General features: G+C 41.4%; 2 protein-coding genes across 2 annotated transcripts in view; one reads left to right on the top strand and one right to left on the bottom strand.

Annotated features, from left to right (window-relative positions):
- Positions 1-17,158, top strand: part of syne1b (spectrin repeat containing, nuclear envelope 1b) — an 85,052-nt gene extending 67,894 nt beyond the window's left edge. The window contains exons 117-146 of the mRNA XM_039785417.1: positions 10-143; positions 270-474; positions 810-992; positions 1,104-1,250; positions 1,344-1,498; positions 1,787-1,934; positions 2,020-2,114; positions 2,272-2,506; positions 2,911-3,105; positions 3,360-3,485; positions 3,702-3,857; positions 4,635-4,793; positions 5,049-5,215; positions 5,379-5,541; positions 6,012-6,199; positions 6,300-6,450; positions 6,591-6,773; positions 6,980-7,117; positions 7,534-7,725; positions 7,877-8,204; positions 9,103-9,171; positions 9,997-10,124; positions 10,486-10,612; positions 10,788-10,999; positions 11,475-11,675; positions 11,807-11,935; positions 12,598-12,810; positions 13,022-13,114; positions 14,070-14,128; positions 15,960-17,158. Of these exons, the coding sequence (XP_039641351.1) occupies positions 10-143; positions 270-474; positions 810-992; positions 1,104-1,250; positions 1,344-1,498; positions 1,787-1,934; positions 2,020-2,114; positions 2,272-2,506; positions 2,911-3,105; positions 3,360-3,485; positions 3,702-3,857; positions 4,635-4,793; positions 5,049-5,215; positions 5,379-5,541; positions 6,012-6,199; positions 6,300-6,450; positions 6,591-6,773; positions 6,980-7,117; positions 7,534-7,725; positions 7,877-8,204; positions 9,103-9,171; positions 9,997-10,124; positions 10,486-10,612; positions 10,788-10,999; positions 11,475-11,675; positions 11,807-11,935; positions 12,598-12,810; positions 13,022-13,114; positions 14,070-14,128; positions 15,960-16,203 (4,923 nt within the window). The 3' untranslated portion in view covers positions 16,204-17,158. The remainder of the gene's footprint in view (positions 1-9; positions 144-269; positions 475-809; positions 993-1,103; positions 1,251-1,343; positions 1,499-1,786; positions 1,935-2,019; positions 2,115-2,271; positions 2,507-2,910; positions 3,106-3,359; positions 3,486-3,701; positions 3,858-4,634; positions 4,794-5,048; positions 5,216-5,378; positions 5,542-6,011; positions 6,200-6,299; positions 6,451-6,590; positions 6,774-6,979; positions 7,118-7,533; positions 7,726-7,876; positions 8,205-9,102; positions 9,172-9,996; positions 10,125-10,485; positions 10,613-10,787; positions 11,000-11,474; positions 11,676-11,806; positions 11,936-12,597; positions 12,811-13,021; positions 13,115-14,069; positions 14,129-15,959) is intronic.
- A 68-nt stretch (positions 17,159-17,226) lies between these two features.
- On the bottom strand, positions 17,227-21,474 carry ccdc170 (coiled-coil domain containing 170). The gene is made up of 8 exons (XM_039786314.1): positions 21,318-21,474; positions 20,971-21,144; positions 19,882-20,184; positions 19,011-19,211; positions 18,751-18,924; positions 18,271-18,510; positions 17,846-18,049; positions 17,227-17,538 (listed from the first exon to the last, which is right to left on the bottom strand). Exons 1-8 carry the CDS (start codon positions 21,342-21,344, stop codon positions 17,263-17,265), a joined length of 1,599 nt encoding a protein of 532 aa, XP_039642248.1. The 5' UTR covers positions 21,345-21,474; the 3' UTR covers positions 17,227-17,262.
- Between the last annotated feature and the right edge of the window lie 478 nt (positions 21,475-21,952).

Here is a 21,952-nt window from a genome sequence, read left to right as displayed (position 1 = left end):
TCTTTTAAGGATTTGCGAGAGGAACTGGAGAAACAGGAGAGCAGTCTGAGAAAGTTTGGTGCTGTGACCCACCAACTGCTGAGGGAGTGTCACCCTTCAGTGTCAGATTCTCTGAACAACGCCCTTAAGGATGTCAATGCAAGGTGATCTTAAAAAAGAAAAAAGTAAAACCATAGGCATTTTAGCTGTCAAGGCTAATTTGACAAATAAGCCAATTTTGTATTGTTTTTATTATCCCTTACATTTATCCATGTCATATTTGCACCCAGATGGACTAGCTTACTGGAGGAGATTGCAGAGCGTCTGAGAAGCAGCAAAGCCCTGCTTCAGCTGTGGCAGCGCTACAAGGAGCTTTATGAGCAGAGCTTCAGCAGCATCCAGCTGCAGGAGGAAAAGGCAGACCAGCTCCTCAAGCTCGCTTGCAGCAAGGACATCGCTGACGAGGAAGTGTCCGACTGGATCCAAGAATGCAGCGTGAGTGAGGCCACAGCTGTTGACTTATTTTATATCTAAACACCTGTTCAGTATTATGTTTATACTTTGTTTTAAGGCCTTATTAAGAAAGCCAGTATGCCACATGTAGTGAAATTATGTTTCTTTGTTGCTGCAACATGATTGCTTTCAAGCATTTAGCAGATTTTTGTTTATTTTCCTCAAGTGAAAGTTTAAATCATGTTGAAAAGTTCCCTGTGTGCCTAACAATTGATGCATATACTTTTTTACATGTAGGATTTTATTTTGTTTTTGAATGAAAAGATACTCTACTCTACTACTACTCTACTCTAAATTGCATGTGTGCTTTGTCTCAGGAGGTGCTCCGGTCCCAAGCTCCAGTGCAGGCCTCCCTGCAGGTTCTCCAACAACTGGGAGATCAGCTGAAACAGCAGGTGGACACATCAGCAGCCTCTGCCATCCAGTCAGATCACCTCTCTCTCAGCCAACGGCTGGCTGCTGTGGAACAGGCTCTTACCAGACAGCTCACCACACTGCAGGTACAGAAAAGGATTTACAACAAATAGTTTTGACTCCCAGTTCAATTAAGTAGCCAGTCAGAATCCTGAATTTTACACTTATGGGCTGCTGACATTTCTCTTCCGCACCAGACTGGAGTTCAAGACTATGAAACATTTAACGATCAGCTGGATTCGCTGGGGTGCTGGATAATTGAAGCTGAGGAGGCTCTGAAGGTGCATGATCCCAACGGCTCCACTGACCCGACAGTCCTCCTAGACCGCATGCAGGAGCTCAAGGTTGTTGTTTTTTTCCTTTTGTCCATTAGTTGAAATAATCAACTGATTAACCTGTAATTAAGAAATGTAACATTTCTCTCTTGTCCTCTACAGAGGCTCATGCTGAAATTCAGCAGTATGGCTCCTGAACTGGAGCGTCTCAATGAGCTTGGTTACCGGCTCCCTCTCAACGATTCAGAGATCAAGCGCATGCAGAATCTCAACAGGAGCTGGTCCACAACCTCAGCACAGGCCACAGAGAGATTCAGGTATAACACATAATAGATCTGGTAAATATAAAAATAAAAAATGTGCAAGGCTTTCCCAAAGTTGGTTAAAATGCTGTATATCCATTCTGAAAATAAATACATGTGACCATCCCAGCACAGTTTCTTGACACTCTACAGAAGTTAAAACTGATGAGATTCATTTAATTGAAGGACTGGCGTAAATAACCTCACAACCCCAATGATGTTCAGTAAAGGCCAATGTTCTACGTGACTGAGATGATGGAATTGGTGGACATCAAAATGATGTATTTTGTTTGCTCTTTGCAGCAAACTCCAGTCCTTCCTACTGCAGCAGCAGACCTTCCTGGAGAAGTGTGAAACCTGGATGGAGTTCCTGGTCCAAACGGAAGAGAATCTGACGGTGGAAATTTCTGGGAACTACCAGAGTTTGATGGAGCAGCAAAAAGCTCACGAGGTAAGAATCCCTTTAAAGTAAAGGACCCTGAACCAGCTATTTTATTTATTTATTCATCATTAATCTTCAATATGTTGCCTTCCAGTTATTCCAAACTGAGATGTTCAGTCGGCAGCAGATCCTCCACTCTATTATCAGTGATGGACAGAGGATGTTAGAGCAGGGTCAGGTGGATGACAGGTAAAGAGCACAAAATCATCTGTTAGTTTCATATTTTATACTATATTACTCGGAATAGAAGATTGCAAGACTTAATACATTGAATGCTTTTTGTTTACCACAAACAAAACTGTTACAAGTCTTCCTTTGACAATCCTATTACTTCCCTCTCCTGCAGAGATGAATTCAACCTGAAGTTGGCTCTCCTGAGTAACCAGTGGCAGGGCGTAGTGCGGCGTGCTCAACAGAGGCGGGGGATCATTGACGGTCTGATCCGCCAGTGGCAGCGCTACAGAGAAATGGTGGAGAAGCTGCGCAAATGGCTGGTGGAGGTCTCCCATCCTGCAGAAGCCCTTCAGGCAGGGACTACAGTGCCTCTGCAACAAGCCCGCTCAATGCTGGATGCTGTCCAGGTACATAATGTAAAAGTTTACAGAGTACACCTCTCAGATTTATCTAGATGGTGCTGGACAGAAAGACATACATTTTGTGTTTAGTCCACCACTAATCTCTTCAAAATAGAAATATATCTTTGTCAGGGTGACTAAGAAGTATTATGGTGGATCCTGGCAAAAGAGCTAAATCTTGATCAATGAAGAGAGAATAAACCTACTCGGAAAACACTGAGCTACAGCTACAGCAGGGACTGAGGCAGATTGGGTGCCATTAAAAAATCAATAGTGTCTCATTTTTCTTGATGTGATAAGCCCCAACTACAGTATATGATACTCCAAAAGAGGAAACAATAAGAACTATTTAGAAATGTTGTTTGGGCAGGAGATTGACAGGTCTGTGTGACTGTGCTTTTCTGGTTCAGCTGAGGGAAAAGGTGCTTCAGCGTCAGCAGGGCAGCTACATCCTAACAGTGGAGGCTGGCAAACAACTGCTCCTGTCGGCTGATAGCCGGGCGGAGGTGGCCCTGCAGGCAGAGCTTACTGATATTCAGGAGCGATGGAAACATGCAAGCACCTGCCTGGATGAACAGAAGAAAGAGCTTGCCACCTTATTAAAGGTAAACCAGACAAATTGCCAGCAGCGTGTGGAGTACAGGGTACCTCAGGGGACATTGAAAGGATATTATAAATATAAGTTTGTATGCTTTTCCTTCGTTGTTTAAAAAAAAAACACCAAGAGGCACAACCAGCCAGTTTGTACCAAACCAGTCCTAATAGAGAAATTAATGAAAAAATTATTATTATTTTGCTGTACCAACTCTAAGTTATATAGTATTGATGCAGTTGCAACCATTGTTTGTGTCACGTGCAGGATTGGGAGAGGTGTGAGAGAGGTATTGGTGGATCACTGGAAAAACTTCGAGCCTTCAAACGGCAGCTCTCTCAGCCTCTTCCTGATCACCAAGAGGATCTGCAGGCTGAGCAGATGCGCTGCAAGGTAATAACCTCGAAGCATTTACAAAACTCACAAAACAAAACTACATACCATTAACTCAAGGCTGGAATTCAACTTCGCTTTGGGGACCTTGACCTAAAAAGTGTACAATCTGTGTAGAGTTCTTTAAATGAGTTGCCTCATCCGTTGAGTTGCCTTTGAAATACATTAAATTGAATGTTGAATGTTTTAATAATATTACTTTTGTTTCAAAACCAGGACCTGGAGAACACATTTGATGGCTGGACTGGGGATCTGGCCCATCTGACTGTACTGCGGGAGTCCCTGTCTTGCTACATCAGTGCTGAGGACCTGTCTGTCCTGCAGGAGCGAATTGAGCTGCTGCATCGACAATGGGACGAAATCTGCCACCAGGTACAGTGCACCACACAGTACCTGTGCGTAGATGATTTTATGAATATCAGCTACTGGAGCATTATTTGAATAAAACTATAGACAATAACATCATAGCTACACCCTGTATCACAGAGTATTAACCACTTGTAGGTGTCACTATGTGATACACTGGTCTTATCTCTGCAGTTCCTTGAGATGCCAAACGATGGTGCTAGTGTCAAACACAATCATAAAACTGTTATACTTTGGTTTTGATGGTGTCAGTTAGCCAACATCGAACACAGCTTACTATCATAGGCATAAAAGACAAAATATGTATATGTCTAATTGGTTTTAGAAATGCAACTGAATCGTATTGATAGAGAATGTTCACACACAGACGTTCAATTCATAGTATAACAAGAAGATAAGAAAAGACATTATTTAAATGTGAAAAACTGAAAATGGCATTTCACTTTTAATTTTACATTTTTTGAAAAGGAACTTTCCTGTGTAGAGCAGTTGCTTTGGCGTGCAAAGTTAAACCTCAAGGTTCAGAGTTGTTCTGAGGTTTCCAGAGTTGCATCCTGTGTAGAGTAGGTAAAATACACCCACAGGAAACACACAGAAGCACACACTCTGCTCCTCGATGCAAATGAATCAGTCATGGTGCAGTGATCTCTAACGCTACTTCCGTTTGAGCCTTTTTTGACACAAATGCACTTTTGTTAGAATTTAACATGCATTGATTGATTGTTCTTATGCACTTTGCACAGAAATGCACTTAACTGAATATACATTGCTGTGCCTCTGCAGCTGTCACTGCGCAGGCAGCAGGTCAGTGAGAAGCTGAATGAGTGGACTGTATTCAACGAAAAGTACAAGGAGATCTGCGAGTGGCTCACCAACATGGAAAGCAAGGTCTCCCAAAATGGAGACATCAGCATTGAGGAGATGATCGAGAAGCTCCGCAAGGTAAACAGAAATATAGTGTTCGTTGTTTTCAAAAATGCTGATATGGCCAAGCTACTTATAATAATACGTTTATTTAACATAGCACATTTTACAGATAAAGTCACAAAAGTGCTTCACAAGAGAATAATAAAAACAACAAGACCCAATAAAAAGAAATAACAATGGAAATTAAATATCACCATGTTGATATCTGCGTTTTCTTTAAATATTTTTTAATTTGCCTTTACACTCTGGTTGGGTTGCATTGTGTTTTAGGACTACCAGGAGGAGATCACTGTGGCTGATGAGAACAAGCTGCAGCTGCACCAGCTGGGACAGCGCCTGACTAGAGCCAGTCACAAGAGCAAAGCGGCTGAAATCGGTCAAAAACTCAACAAAGTCAGTGACCGCTGGCAACACCTCGTGGATCTTATCGGAGCCAGGTGAAAAGACCCACACTCACACCTAAGTAGCTTAAAAGGGCCTGTAATTTGTCCCAGTACATGCAGAGAAGGACACAAAGCAATATTTCTTCACTGTTTTTCAACACTCTGGAATGTATTGCATTAGATTGTACTGACAAAGTTGAATGGATTATGGAAATAGAGTGAAGAAGCTGAGAGAAACGCTGGTGGCTGTGCAGCAGCTGGATAAGAATATGAGCAGCCTTCGATCCTGGCTGGCCCATATCGAGACCGAGCTGTCCAAACCCATCGCCTACGACTCCTGTGACTTCCAGGAGATTCAGAGGAAGCTTGATCTGCAGCAGGTAACAAAAAGCACAGTACAGTGCATAACATATGTACAATACTATAAGTTAAATTCTATAGTATTGTATCAATTCTATTCTGCTATTAACATGCAACCTTAAACTAGCACTGATCACTTTCAGGAGTTGTTGTTGCAAGGAGGTATTGAATTCTACTCTTTACATGGATCTAAGTTTCCTTCTTTTTCCTCAAATTGTGAAGCACTTATTTAATGTGACAACTAAATCAAGAGCTGTTTTGTGAATTAGTATATTTTGTGGTTCTTTAATGTCAAATTATTACAGCTATTAGTCAGTAGTGGAAACTCTTTTTCATTAAATCAGCTAATCAAAAGTCGTTTTATATTACGTTATAATTTACCTCTTTCTCTCTCTCCCTCCCTCCCTCCCTCCCTCCTTCCTTCCCTGTGCATCACTTATTATTACAAACACTCATACTCACTCTCGCTTTCTTTTTTCTCACCATTCAGGAGCTTCAGCGGGACATCGAGAAGCACAGTACTGGAGTGGCGTCCGTACTGAATCTGTGTGAGGTGCTTCTGCACGACTGTGACGCCTGCGCCACCGATGCAGAGTGCGACTCCATCCAGCAGGCGACTCGTAGCCTTGATCGCCGCTGGAGGAGCATCTGTGCCTTGTCTATGGAGAGGAGACTCAAGTAAGATGTCAGATGTTTGATGAAAACAAAAAGAGTGGATAGTATGGATGGAAAACAGGTCATTGTTATTATTGTATATCATACATTTTCTCTCTGTTAGGATTGAGGAGACATGGCGTTTATGGCAGAAATTCCTAGATGACTTTGCACGATTTGAGGAGTGGCTGGCCACTTCAGAAAAGACTGCTGCTCTGCCCAACTCCTCTGGTGTACTGTACACTGTAGCCAAGGAGGAACTTAAGAAATTTGAGGTATTGCAAATGTGTGCTGTGTAAATTGTTAAAAACCTAAACTGAGACAGGTCACATGATAAATGATTTTTTTTCTTGACCCAATAGGATGGTGCTGTTGCTATATAGTACCATATTAATAAAATGTTATGTTTCTGTAGGCCTTCCAGAGGCAAGTCCATGAGAGCCTAACCCAGCTGGAGTTAATCAATAAGCAGTATCGGCGCCTGGCCAGAGAAAACCGCACTGACTCTTCCTGTCGTCTGAGGGAGATGGCTCACGATGCCAATCAGCGATGGGACAACCTGCAGAAGAGGGTGGCATCCATCCTCCGCAGACTTAAGGTACGTGCATTATTCATGATTTTTTTATTCAAATCTAATTTCATTCTCACATTTTTTTTCTCACTTTTATGTTAGATCATGGTAGCATCCATGTGTTCTGTTAAATCAATGACTAATGAAGCTTAATTTATACTACATACATTATACTTGCACCATGTACAAGTGTAGATCATTCTAACAGCAGCATCTCTATTTCAAATGTGCAGCACTTTATAAGTCAGAGAGAGGAGTTTGAGACAGCCAGAGATGGCATCTTGGTGTGGCTGACAGAGATGGACCTGCAGCTGACCAACATCGAACACTTCTCCGAGTGTGACATTCAGGCCAAGATCAAACAACTCAGGGTGGGTTTGTCACAATAGTCCAGACCTACATGGTCTGAAAAGTATTTAAGAAAAAAACATACTTTCTTTCATTTATATTGACTATGTGTGTATATAGTTTTAGATTTAGGTTTTAGGTGTTGACACTTGAGATTGTCTTGCACACTTAAGATTTTATTTCTGTAGCAGACTGACAGCTACAAACTGGTTCAATGTTGACCGATTTCAAAAGTGACAACTCATATATTCTGATATTTGCCATTGTGAAGAGCAGACTAACTGATATTGCAAGATTACTTTTTCACAAGTCATACTGAACATTGAAATTATTAAATCAAAGAAACATCTGTGAAAGGGCGTGCGTTTTGAAATTAAGAGAACCTTGTGTCTAGTATGAAAACTTGTTCATCTGTTCTCTCCCCCCTCCGGTCCCACAGTCGTTCCAACAGGAGATCTCCCTGACTACAGCCAAGATCGAACACATCTTCCACCAGGGAGAAGCGCTGATAGAGAAGAACGAGCCTCTGGATGCTGCTGTCATAGAGGAGGAGCTGGAAGAGCTGCAGCGCTACTGCCAGGAAGTGTTTGGTCGTGTGGAGCGCTACTACAAAAAGCTCATTCGCCTTCCTGTAAGACCAGAGATTGAGAGCATAGAAAAGATTTCACAATCTAGTGTGGCTTGATTTCAGGCACCAAATAAGGGTCTAAATGTAATCTTTTACACAACTCAAATCATCAGCTCAAACTGTTGTTATGTATATGGTTTTTTTTTTTCTTCAGCTTGCAGATGATGATACCGAAGTGTCATTCTCGGATCGTGAGCTGGAGCTGGACGAGCCTGGTGATTTGTCCAGCCTACCATGGGGCGAGCGTTTGGGGGATGGCTTCCTGTCACCTCTACCATCCTCCGGCCGCTCAGCCTCCCTGGCAGCCCAGTTCCGAACTGAGCGCTCGGGCAGGGACACCCCAGCCAGCGTGGACTCCATTCCCCTGGAATGGGACCATGACTACGACCTGAGCCGCGGGCTGGAGAGTGCCAGCAGGGCCCTGAGAGAGCAGCAGAGTGAGGAGGGAGACTTCCTCCAGCGGCCTGCCTCAGCCTTGTCAGGTTAGTTTCCAAACACAGACAGACATTACACAGCATTCTTAAAGTTAAAGAGACAACTGAGACTTTTAACATCTTGTAATTTCTGGTGTATGAGCTATGGTGGCTATTTTTGAGATGTAGAAAACAGAGAATGTTTTAAGTAAGAGGGGAGAGCATCCTCTAATCCAGTGGTTCCCAACCTTTTTGTGAACCTTTTTGTGATCCATGAAGCAAGTTTCTAGTTGCCACACCACAAGTCTTTGGGTTTTGATCAGTTCCACCGTGTCTTAGGTTGATTTCACTTGAATAATTTCACTTGAATAATTGTTAATAGTTGAATTGTGGATAATTCAGGCTGGAATAATTAAAACTATGCAGTATTTAACAAGAAAAAAGCAAAGATCTGATAAAAGTTAGAAAAAAATGTGTAGCGGAAAAATATTTTTCTTCCTCACTGTCCAATTCATCATCTTAGAATTTCTTGCATCAGTCCAGCTGAAGTGTACTTGAGCAAGACACTAAATGCCAAACATACTAAGGTGCAGTTCAATGGGCTCCCTTGACCTATGCTCTCCATGAGGAGGCAGAAAATAAGAGTTTGTCTACAGGAACTAAATGTTAGCAAGACTAAGAAAGTCCATGGCTAAAATCTCAGCTCACGATTTGGATTTTAGCCAAGATGTATTTGCTAATACTTGACATGGTTTATTTTAGCTGCTGGATGGGTAATTTTTGTCACACATCAGTTTGTCAATACAGTGTATTTATTTATGTGACTGAAAACTGGCGAACTCCATCTATCTCGTGGTGCATCAAACAAGGTTAAAAACAGCAGATGAAAACCAGGTTAAATTAGTTCATGAGGTCAAACAGTGTAATGCCACTGCTGAATGTGTGTACTGTTTAATGTTTCTTCCAGATGTAGTGATCCCAGAGAGCCAAGAGGCCTATGTTAAAGTTACAGAACAAACACTGAGGTCCTCCACTGGTAGGCAACAGCAGACCTCAGCATGCCAAGTGTTTGGGGCTAGAAATAACAGCTGCACACTGAGTGATACCACACTCATAGCCTATTCACTGGCTTGGACTTTGATTTGTGTTGATTTCCTCTCTTACACAGACTTTGGGCACAGACTTTAATCAATGGCAACACTTTCTAACACTGGGGGATAGGGTCAATTCCATTTTTATTTTGTCAATTCACTTGTTCTGCTTTGGTTTCTAATTCAGCAGAACTGAAATGGAATTCAGCCTAACCCTTCTTTCTAACTGGCTTTCTTACTTTTGTTTGACTTGCGGTGTGCCGTGTATCTAACCTCTTCAGATTTCTTTGATGTGCTATTTGTGTTTCAGAAAAGCATGTTGTTTTATTGTCACAATGAACAAGTCTGAACTTCTTGCTGAAGGGATTGCAGATTTGTTTAAAGTAAACTTTTAAAAGGCTCCGTTCACACAGAGGCACATCAATGCTTTTGAACTCTGTATTTCAAATGAAGGATGCATTGCAAGCAGGACAGGATAGCACTGCAATGAGGCTGAGTGTGTGAGGTGGAAAAAAGTTACGCTTTTCAGGAAATGCAGCAACGATCACTTGTCAAATTGCAACTGGCACCATGAGTGACAAGTGTTCGGGAAACCAATCTGCATTTCTATCTACTTCTTTCAACTCATTCTTTGCTCTCCATGTCTTGTGTTTCTCTGTCCGAACGGGGCCTTATCCTTTTTCGGGTTGTAGAGAGTATTTCAGTTAACCATTACGATACCATATTTGATCAAAATCTGCAAAAATAACCAGTTGATGTTGTGTCTACAGGAGAGGCTGCCTCTACAGACTCACATATTCACTCTCTGGATGCCAGCCGTTTCCACCTGCAACAAACGGACAGCAGCCGCAGCCGCACACCCACAAGCACAGAACTGGATGCGTCGTACATGGGATATGTATGTGTTACTCTTAGAGCTAAATGAGGCCAAAAAAAACACTTCATTAAACCTTGTTAATTGCACCGAACTGTACATTAAGTGATAATTGATTTGGTTTAGTCTATTGATATGCAGACCTAAAATACTAATGTTTATTTATGTTTTTAAATAATGTCCAGTCATATTTTGTTAGCTTATCACCAGCCAGTAATATTACTTTCACCTTTAGAGACTTACTTGATATACCAGTTTAAAATTCTTTGTCATAAGGTTGAAATGTCTGTCTTATCCTGAAATGTGTAATATAATCTGCTTACATGGATTGCACTATAGAAAATAGTATGTGTAACCTGTAACCTAACACACATCCATTCTGTAGATGCGGCTGCTGGGTGAGTGTCGGGGCAGTATTGACACAGTGAAGAGGATGGGCTCTGAGCTGAAGGAGGAGGAAGACGTGGTGTCTGGACTGGCAGATCCCAGTAGCTCAGAGTCTCAGACATCAGGTAATACTGCATCCCAACCTATCCTGCATGCATATATCCTACATTACCATACATTTAAATTCATGTATATGAAAGGCAACAATGAAAAATGTTGCTCAGCTTTTATCCAGTGGGATACAGTGGATAAACTCAGCTTACATAGTATATCATTTTTTTCTTACACCCTGTAATCTAGGAGTGATTGAGCGCTGGGAGCTCCTGCAGGCTCAGGACCTCAGCAAAGAGATGCGCACAAAGCAGAACCAGCAGCAGTGGCAGCAGCTGAACTCTGACCTGAACAAAGTTTGGACTTGGCTAGGAGAGACGGAGGAAGAGCTGGAGCAGCAGCGGAGGCTGGACCTCTGTACGGATATCCAGACAATAGAGCAGTGCATCAAAAAGCTCAAGGTATTATTGTTTTCTTTTTGGTAATACATTTGCATGGCATGTTTCCTTTTAAATATGTAACATGTTCCTTTCTTTTTGTCTGTTAAAGCAAAAAATATAAAAAAAAAAAAAACATTGTAAGAATGTTGACATTATGAATTGTAAACAATCAGAATCTAGTTTTTTGCAATAAAGTGTACAACATGACATGGGCGTAGTCCTCAGAAATTGATTGACAAGCCAGCTCCACAGCCTCAGCACTTTTTCCAACATGTTGGTTTAGTTGGAATCCAAAGGGGTTTTAAAATAATTAGCCATCTCCTAATTCCATGTTGACAATTCCTGCTACTCAATTGGCTATCTGATTGCAAATTGATAGAAGATTAAACATAGCAACTTGATGCCTGTGGTTAGCTTTGTTGGTTTACACGCTTGTGTTACATCCTTTGTACGTTGCTGTGGATGACTGCATTCATTAACTGTGAAATGTCTACAGGAACTGCAGAAGGCGTTTGACAAACGCAAGGCGATTGTGATGTCCATCAACCTATGCAGTGCTGAGTTCATGCAGTCAGACACAGAGGAGTCCCGAGAGCTGCAAGCCAAACTGAAAGACATGAACATCCACTGGGACAAACTGGGGAGCTCACTGGACGAGTGGAGGTCTTCGTTACAGGAAGCTCTCATGCAATGTCAAGTAAGTGCCAGACATCATGCTTAGACCCTCAAAATTAGGAGAGTTGTTCTAAATGTTAATGTTAGATTGTTTCATAGAGCTGTAACCATGCAGTTGAATCTCTACTTTCCTGATCCACATCTGACTAACAGGACTTCCACGAGATGAGCCATGGGCTGCTGCTCTGGTTGGAAAACATTGACCGCAGGAGGAATGAGGTGGTTCCCATTGACCCCATCCAGGACAGTGACACTCTCCACGAGCATCATAAAACACTTACGGTACAGAACTATAGTCTTTATAGTGCATAAATCAATATGAATATGAGAACCATTCGTGAGATTTTGAGTCATATTTTAACTCCCACATAAAAACGTTAGTGGCTTCTCATCCCACCCCTACAGTATCTTGTCTTTCCTGTTACCAGTTACTCTCTACTATTGGACAGCAATTGATAATATTTTAATGATCTTAATTGATGATATCTTTGTGTAAATTACAAATCATTGCCTTCAAAGCTGTAAAATGGGATTACTTATTTTTTTTTGTTGGCGTGGCTTTTCCGCCTTTTTTAAATTTTTGACAAGACAGCTAGGTGAGAAAGGGGAGAGTGAGGGGGAAGACATGCAGGAAATCATCACAGGTCAGATTTGAACTCTGTACATGTACGCCTGTTCTACCACTGATCCAGCCTGGCCACACATGGGTTCCTTTTTTTATATCATTCATTGGATCATGAGTAAAAACAGTGTATTTTGACCAAACACTTAATTTAAGATAGTTTAGGACACTAACAGTGAGCCCAGGCAAACATAGGCATACATCCTGATTAAACGCTATGGATCAAAGTACCGTAACACCTATTCCAAATATAAGAGGAATGTATAAATAATTCTAGTTCTGCTGTTTTAGAGTTCATGTCTCAAATTAACAATCCCCACAGCAAATCCGCCAGGAGCTGCTGGACTCCCAGCTCAAAGTTGCCTTGCTACAAGACATGTCCCTCCAGTTGCTGGTCAACTCTCAGGGCAGCGACTGCCTGGAGGCCAAGGAGAAGGTTCATGTTATTGGGAACCGCCTCAAACTGCTGCTAAAGGAAGTAACCCGAGACCTCAGAGAGCTGGCCAAGATTCTGGACATCACAAGCAGTCAACAGGTAGATCTTCACTTACTATATACCTGTGTGGCGTTACCTGTACGGCCCTGATACTTTTGATACTTTTTTAAACAGGTTTTGTATTTACTTTGTTTTCTAAAGTATATTTAGATATTTTTGTTGAAGGTCCAGATTTGGTCCACAGGCCACTACTTGCCTACCACTGTCTGATATTTCATGCTTTCTCTCTCTTTGTGTAAATGTTTGTCAGGATCTGTCATCTTGGTCATCTGCTGATGAGCTGGACACGTCCGGTTCCCTCAGTCCTCTATCAGGAAGGAGTACACCAAGTCGACGACGATCGGTAACGTATACGTCTACCTGTACATGCTGCTCTATGAGAAGCCAGGTGTTCAGTTACCCCTCTGAGACAGTGCATACAGCACCTTGTGCCCCAAATGCCCCATTGAAGGCCATATTCACCACTGCCATCCCAAGATCTCTCCTCTCCTCCACACCTTTCTACACCTCCACAACCTGCTCTACACTCCCTCCCTCTGAATTCTGAACTTTTTCCAGCCTGTTACTCTTTTTGCACGTCCCAGAGCAAATTCCTGCAAGAGAACTGGGTAATCCTTTCTTTCTAACTTTTTATTTCCTCTTTCTTTTTCTTGGATGACTTTTTCAGTTCTGCCCTAGCTGTCACTTTTTCTCTTTCAGTTTTTCCACACTAAAAACAACTTCTGTCCTACAAAACTTTTTTTCCCCCAATAGACTTTCCTCTTACTTCTACTCACTCTAGTTTTCGTGTGATCCCTGTAGTGTTATTCTTAGGAATACTGGCTATCATGAAACTGCTAAATGTACAAAAGGAGCATAGAAACTGTGTTTTTATGATGTAGAAAGCATGACATCATATTTGTTTAATATTGTAGGCTGGACAGGAATGAGAAAGCAATATTTGTTGCATCATAATTGATTCATTATGTATCTAAATATCATTCCAAATAAGCAGGCTGCTTATATTATGTGTATGTTACTAAATGTCACTGTTATCAAGAAGTCCATGCATCATATTGCATACTTTGTAGCTCCCTATTTGCAATCAGTTTGTTGCATCACTTCAAAGTAGTCGTGCACTTTGAAAAGCCAGATTCCTTGTTATCATGGGTTACAAAATCTACCTCACATATGATTTTGTTGCTGCTCTTCTTTCATTTTGGGATTTCTTTTCATCGGTAGCTTTGTCTTGATTTGCCTGGACTGAAACATACTTTCTTTCTTTTACCCACCGCCCCTCCCCTGTTCATTGCAAACAGCAACGGGGCAAATGTAGTCTGTCACAGCCTGGACCCTCTGTGAGCAGTCCTCACCACAGGTACCTTTCTGTCGGTTTCTAGCACAACCAGAAGATAATGGAACTCATCAGCCCATGATGCACTTGGAGGCCGATTCATGCTTTCGAATCCTCCCCAACAACAGCTGTGTTTTTAAAGAATAAAAAACATCCCAATTTCAGTTTTTTGATTAGCAGCTCATGATAGTGAATTCCATCATCTTCTCTAAGTCTAGACGCTCTGTGTAGGCTCTGTGATGAGGTGCAATGCAGCCCACACATCCTTAATAAAAGAGTTTCACAAGGGATGGTGCGAGGCCTCTTTTCCACCAATGTCCTTGGCTGCTTAATATTGCTAACCAGAGGGCATTTCTTATGTATAACACAAATATTTCTGTATATCTAACACTCCCTCACTGTTACTGAGCTCACACACACACGCACCCTTTTTCTCAAATGGCGGAGCCAGTAATTGTCTGCAATGAACAATGCAAAGGCTGCAGTTTCACTTTCTTTCTCGCTCTCTCTCGCTCTCTCTCTCTCTCTCTCTCGTGTGTGTGACATTTCTTCTGCTGCTGCTATCTCACCAACTATCCACCATCTTTCCCCCCCTCAGTCTGTCATCTGTGAGTCTCAGGTCTCCATTTGTGAAGTGGTAAGGGGCACTTTTGGTAACAACGTAGGACAACCTGAGTGTAAATCATACATCATTAATGTCCATGCATTCCTGGAGTCAGGGATCACTTTAATAAAATACATTTAGAGAGTACAGCAGGCCTTTTTCCTCTTAGTTTGAGGAAATAAATCAACTGTTTTTTCACAGTAGGTAGGTGTGAGTAAGCTTCTTTACAATAATTACCTTTAACTGACCGTGGCTTCTAAACTTTGAGGCTGAAAGAAGACAGTTTTAACTGAGGATGATGGTGTCTGTAAATAATACAATTAAACAGTATGACACTTTGGGAAATATGCTTATTTGTTTTCTGGCTGGGAGCTGTCTCTGTTAGAGCTGGCTAGCTGTTTCTCCCTGCTTCCAGACCTATGCTAAGCTAGGCTAACCGTCTCTTGGCTCTAGCTTCGTATTTAACACATAGATCAATCGTCTCATCCAACTCTCAGCAAGAAAGCAAATTAATGTATTTCCCAAACTATTCCTTTTAAAAAAGCTAAGCTAAACTACCTTGTCAAAGGTGCTGTTTCTAATTGCTATGCTCTTCTTGCCTCGGCATGCTTTGCATTTTTCAACAGGACTTTCAAAAAGTCCTAAAAATAAATCAGATTATTCAGCTGATACTTGCAGCATGCCGTTTGTCTTTTGTCCTAACATCCTAAGCAAAGGAATGCAAGCTCATGTATAAAATGTATTTGTTTGGGCTAGGATTGTACAGTATGTATGCTTTTGTGACTGTCTTTGCACCTGTGTTTATCCACCCAGTCTCTGTCAGCATGTAGATCACAGTGTGAAACATTGTCCCAACATTGCTTTGAACTGTGTTGGTGACATCTTTTGAACACAGCATGGTGCTTATAAGCACTGTCACCCAGTTCCCCTGGTCGCTGAACTGAGATCTTATTTGGATTGAATATTGGTAGACAACACCTAAACAATGAAGCCGTGTGTAGAAAAGGATATTAGATTACAGAGATGTTCAAGTGAAGTTTTTTTTTTGAATTAGACTAATTTCAATTTGAATTTATTTTCGTGAATAGAAAAGGAAAACACATTTTAGGTGGCTATTATAATGAGATTACACAGGTCTGAAATGAGGGATTCAGATAACCAAACAGATAGCAGTATTTTGTATGTTTTTATTGATTGATGTGAGTAACTAAATGTCAATCTGTGCTGTGTTGTGAATGCGTGTGTGAGCAGGTCTCGCAGCGACGCTGGATCCGTTTCCTTCCCTTTTGATCCGGAGACATCGTCGGCTCGTAGGTCCTCGTTTCTGTGGCGCGTCCTCTGGGTCGCACTGCCTCTCCAGCTCTTCCTGCTCCTGTTAGTGATCTTTGCCTTCCTGCTGCCAATGACTGAGGAGGACTACTGTTCTCAATCCAACAACTTTGCTCATTCCTTCTACCCGATGCTCAGCTACACTAACGGACCACCTCCTGTGTAGGCTGGCTGTAAGAGCTTTCCATTTCAGTATTTTTGCATCAGTATGACTAGAATTGGGATCTCGTTGATATCCTTTAAAAGGTCAATCATGTTCGGAGCAAAAAACTGATCTTGGTCATCCATTTGTTCTGCAGAAAAGCAGCTGCCATCTACAGTTAATATCTTTTTGTGTAGCACATAGGATCAAGCGTACCACTATGTTACTCTGTGTAATGCTGTGTCGATTAAGGAGCATCTTTGGTGTAACTAAACTGAAGACACTGTTTTTGCCCACGGGGGACATTGCTGGATGAATGAACTGAAGATCAACTCAGTTGCATATACGTACATGTTGTATTTCTCTAAAGAGATCTGTCAGTGGACAGCACCAAAGTTTAATGCTGACATATAGCCTGTGAATTTGCTTGTAACTGGAAAATTTGTAAACAAAAAACAAAAAAACATTTAATATATCTTACATTGCAATTATTTTTTTACCTGTATTTTGGCATGCAGTTGTGATCTTTGCTTTTATTTACTTATATCTTTCAGTTTGTCCATTTTAACTTGAATTGATTCATGTAATGTTCATTTAAGCCAAGTCATGTGTTTTAATATCAAAGCCAGACACATTTCAAGAGTTTAATCTTCAACATCAGTCACCCATGGTCTTTATACATTTTGCTGTTTTATTTTTTAAACAAAATATAAAATATGACTTTACGATTGAGAATTATGACATATAGAGCTATTGTATATTTTGTATGACCGTCAGTTCAGTATCAAATGTATAACAGTCCAGGATTATTTAACGTGTACATAATTGTTAAAAAAAAAGAATATGAAAAATGTATGTATATGTGACCATCAAAAACAATGAATGCCAAATCCTCATGTTGATATTTGTCTTTGATTTGATGTGATTTTACATGTCTATTATTTGTTCAGTGAATCATTGGTGAATCATAATAGGAAAACATGGTGTTTGCTACATTATTGGATTCTGCATTTAAAATACTTTTAAACCACTATAATACATTAACATTTTAAGTGCAGTTTGGCTTAAGTGTAATGTATAAATCTAGGCTTCGTGAAGGGGAAGTGCATCCCCTGGATAAGCAGACCTGGAGGTAGAAATATCCGCTGAGCTGTCAGGAAGGTTCTGGATTTGGGGGAGATGAGGCCTCTGGTGAGTAGGACAGTGCCAGGGCATATTAACGTGATGATGAAGGTGGTGATGGTGATGATGAGCGTGAAGAAGGTTTTCCAGTAATTTGATGATTTCATAATTTGGAAGAGCTAGGGATGTGGCATCCAGACCCAACATCTGGGAAACAACCATCCGGAAATCCACCAACTGAGAAAATGGAGAAAAAAAAAAAATGCTGAGTTTGATTTTTAAGAGCATAATATCAGTACAGAAAAATACTTTGCACATCTACAACGTGAGACAGGAGTGTCGGAGAGGGACAAGCAGGTTAAAAGTTGCAGAAGAAAACTCCCGCACACTGTCTAACTTGCAAAAAATATATAAAGTTTAATAATAGGCAACGTTTCGGTACTAGACCATCTTCAGGCAAGAGCATAATATCCCCATTTGAATCTCTCTCTTTTGTTCAGGTGTTGCTGAGAAAAACATTTCATACTCGTCATCATTCCCTCACCTCTCTCTCCCTCTCAGACAGCTGGGTCAGGCTCTGTCTGAGGGTGTTGAGTTGTTGCTGGTCCTCTCTGGTCTTCATCTCTTGGTTCTGCAGGTCTGAGCTCACTGTGTTCAGCTTCTTCTCCACCTTGGCCTTCCCGTCCACCAGCTGATCCAGCCTCTTTTTCTGCTCCTGCATGGTCTGACTCTGTTCCATGACTCTCAACTTGGCACGTCAGACAGAGGTGTTCAGTGAAGCAACTGTTATTCATTGGCTTTATTGCCCTTGAATACTTTGATACTTAAAAAATATACATTGTTTTTTAGAACCAACCTGCTTTACAGTCACCCACACATACACAGATATAAACATAAATACACGATATATTATGAGGTGAAAATGCCTCTGGAGTTACTTTTTTGGGCCTGAACCCCTCTCCCCTCTACCTTGAGCTCATTGGTGTGGGACAGCTGGGCCTTGAGCTCAGTGTTGGACAGCTTGGCAGCCCTCAGCTCTCCTTGGAGACGCTCCAGTTTTTTCTGCAGCCTCCTGGCCTCCAGATGAGCATCATCTCGCACAGCCAATGCTGATCGACTCCTCTTCTCCTCCTCCAGCTCAGACACCTTCTTCCTCAGGAACTGGATGTGGAGTCCTTTGCTCTCTAATTGGTCTTTCTGTGACTTAAACTGTTGGGATCAAGAATACTATTACAGGTGTATTGCCAGTCATGCCAACACAACAACTATTTTGCATTTGTGCATTTTGGAGAGGACATTTTCATCACTACTTAAATAAAAGACAGGTATCTCACTCTGCACACTTTTAGAAGCTAGCAATTGGTTATTTAAAGCCCTTTGTAATATCTAAAGAGAAATGACAGTAATTTAGCTCCAGTAATAACAGCACTACCTATTTGTGTAGCCTACCTTTCGCTGTAGACTGTAGGTCAGACTTTTGCTCTCCACTAAAGCACTTGTCTCTTGTTTAAGAAGCTGCTCTGCACGTGACAGGATGAGTTTTAGCCTCATGTCGAAGCCTAGATCCACAGCAATACTGTCAACCTTCATTGTCTCTGACAGCTGTTCCAGGAACTCTTCATACTGTTAAAAAAAATAAATGTAAATTGATGTATGTCATAGGACTAAAGACATGTTACTGTAACTTAATTTCTCCTCACTTTACTCACATGCTGTTTGCTGTGCCTCAGCCCGTCACGATGCACATCTGCTGCCAACAGCTCAGTCTCCAGACCTTGCAGCCTTTCCCTCAGGTCCTGGACTTGCTGCTCTGCAAGATGAGCCCTCTGCAGTGCACTGTGCTTGAGCTCCGTCTGCTCGCTCAGCTCCTCAGAGACATGGCACAGTCTGGTCTCCATCTCTGACAAAGACTACCTCCAAAAAATGTAGTAAGGATGCTAGTATTTATCATAGAGTGCCTCTTTAAGACAGAAACCCAAGATGTATTGTAAAGGTTAATGTGGAGACACATTTGCTCCAGTGCTGTACTTAAGTACATTTGTTCTGTACTTGTACCTTACTTGAGTATTTTAAATCCATACTACTTTATACTTTGTACCTGACTGCATTTTTTTTTACAAATGTAGTTACTAGTTACTTTGCAGATCAATATTTAAATCTATAATTAACATATAAAATACATGTTATGCGTAAATTCAACCACCCAACAGTATATCAAATGAGTAAAATTGGCTCTACCACAGCCAGCTACAATATTAAAATCCTGCTTACATGTTATTGCACCAGAAATAATAATAGTCACTGAAAATATTACCCATTTAAAGAAGTGAGAGTATGTTCAAAAGCCGTACATACAGCTATGACATATTTCAGTTCATTGCCTCATAGGGCCAAAACTTGTAATAAAAAAAGAACAGAACAACGCATTTTGACTTAGAGACTTCATCGGCTTAGGAACCTGTTGAGGGACACAGGTTGGTCTCACAATAATGTTGTTCATAAGTTGTATTGACCTTTTAAGACCTATTTCCTTTCTCCGTGAACCTGGAAGTAGGTGAAGTTGTGTCAGAAATCCCTCACCTTATTGCAGAGGTTATCCAGTTGGTGTAAAACATTTTCCTCTGTGGGCAGGATGACATTCTCAGACTTCCGCTGCAGCAGGCCTGCCATCTTTTTCAGGAACATCTGTAGTTTCTCCTCAGCTCCCTGGGTCTCTCCTTGGCTGTAATGTAGCTTTCTTTCAAGCTCCTCCACTTGGTTCTCCAAACAGTGGGACTCTCGCCTAGCTGCCTCTATGACTCTCTTGCTGGCGTCAAGCCTCTCCATCAGGGTTCCCTTCTCCAGCTCAACACTATTCCTTCCCACCACCAGACCGTCTAACTCCTGAAAGAGGTTAAAACACCACAAAAAATCACACCACACAATGTTGGGATGTATATATTACACAGTTAAAAACGTACACATAGAGGGTATTTTACAGGCTCATTTCAGTATTTATATGCTCAATTTGACTTCTATTAAACCAACAAATTAAACCAATAAAAGATTGACTATTTAACCACCACAATTTATTCCATCATATGTGGAAAAGGCTAAAACTTGTAATTAAAGGTCCCATGACATGGTGCTCTTTGGATGCTTTTATATAGACCTTAGTGGTCCCCTAATACTGTATCTGAAGTCTCTTTCCCGAAATTCAGCCTTGGTGCAGAATTACAGCCACTAGAGCCAGTCCCACAATGAGCTTTCCTTAGGATGTGCCATTTCTGTCTGTAGTTATTGAGGAGGAGAGAAGGGGTGGCCTTGACCAACTGCCAATTTGCTCGTTTGAAAGCCATGATGTCTCTCTCTCATGGGTGGGCCAAATTCTCTGGGCGGGCAAAGCAGAGAAAGGGGAGGTAACCTTGCTCCTTATGACCTCATAAGGAGCAAGATTCCAGATCGGCCCATCTGAGCTTTCATTTTCTCAAAGGCAGAGCAGGATACCCAGGGCTTGGTTTACACCTATCGCCATTTCTAGCCACTGGGGGACCATAGGCAGGCTGGGGGAACTCATATTAATGTTAAAACACCTCATAAAGTGACATTTTCATGCCATGGGACCTTTAATAATGTGTACTGTCAACTAATTTATATAAACTTAGGAGAGTTTAAAAGCTGTGTAAGTACCTCTTTGAGTGAATCGAGTGCTGCTGCACTGCTGGAAGACTTCCTCCTCTCTCGGTCCAGCTCTGCCACCAGCCTCAGCACCGTCTCTCTGCTGGCTTTACACTCTACCTCACAGGACTTCACACTCTCCTCCAAAACAGCAATCCTCATCTTCAGCCTCTCCCTCTCATGAGACTGGTCCACATAACAGTTAAAAGAGCATTAAAAAGTTACTATAAATTTTAGGACATTTTTACATTTATAAATTAAAACTTGCCAACATTAGGTGCAATTAAGTTCATGCCAAATAACACATATGTACATAACAGAGATGTCAAATTAATTTCTGTTGTGTTGGCATAGCCTACCTCATCAGAGTTTTCCATAACTTCCATAATTAAAAGGTCTTTCAGGGGAAGTGAATACAGCAGAGACTTGTCTCTGTTTGAAGAAGTCTCCTGGCAACACCAAACACATGCTTTACCAGGCTCCACCAGAGGGGGTGCTGTAGCTGAGAACGTCTGACATCTGGAGACCATCACACAAAAATCTAAATGCAATTTATAGCTTATCAAGTATTTAACAAGGTCAATGAAACGCATAACATAAGATCAAACAGTAAAAGATCAAAAGCAAGAAGCTGATGAGATGCAAGGTGTTAAGTTTAGACTTTCAGGTAGCTCTTCCAACTCACCATTGCATTGTCTGAAGTTGTTTACGCCTTCACTATGAATAGTTACATGTAGACTGTATGGCATGTTACTGTCTGTCGTCTACCAGGCATGATGGTAGTTGACACTTGGTCAGTTTGTTACTTTGTTGTTGTTACTTTCTGCATTGCAGAATAATAATTAAAGTAGACCATAAAAGATACAGTCAGTCTCATTAAAGAATTGAGGAAACACTTGATAACAGACACAATAAATAGTGGACTTTAAACTGAACCCCTAAAATGAGGCAATGTCTATACTTGACCCCTTCTCGGTGTGGATATGAGTGTTTT

Source organism: Perca fluviatilis, chromosome 20, assembly GCF_010015445.1.
Source record: "Perca fluviatilis chromosome 20, GENO_Pfluv_1.0, whole genome shotgun sequence".
Classification (NCBI taxonomy): domain Eukaryota; kingdom Metazoa; phylum Chordata; class Actinopteri; order Perciformes; family Percidae; genus Perca; species Perca fluviatilis.
This window is presented reverse-complemented; position numbering and strand designations above follow the sequence as displayed.

Coding starts and splice junctions, on each gene's coding strand:
- ccdc170 (XM_039786314.1), bottom strand. CDS start 21,344: ATGGAAGTTATGGAAAACTCTGATGAG. Junction 19,212..19,881: donor TGGATAACCTCTGCAATAAG/GTGAGGGATTTC, acceptor TTTTGGAGGTAG/TCTTTGTCAGAGATGGAGAC. Junction 18,050..18,270: donor CCCACACCAATGAGCTCAAG/GTAGAGGGGAGA, acceptor TGACGTGCCAAG/TTGAGAGTCATGGAACAGAG.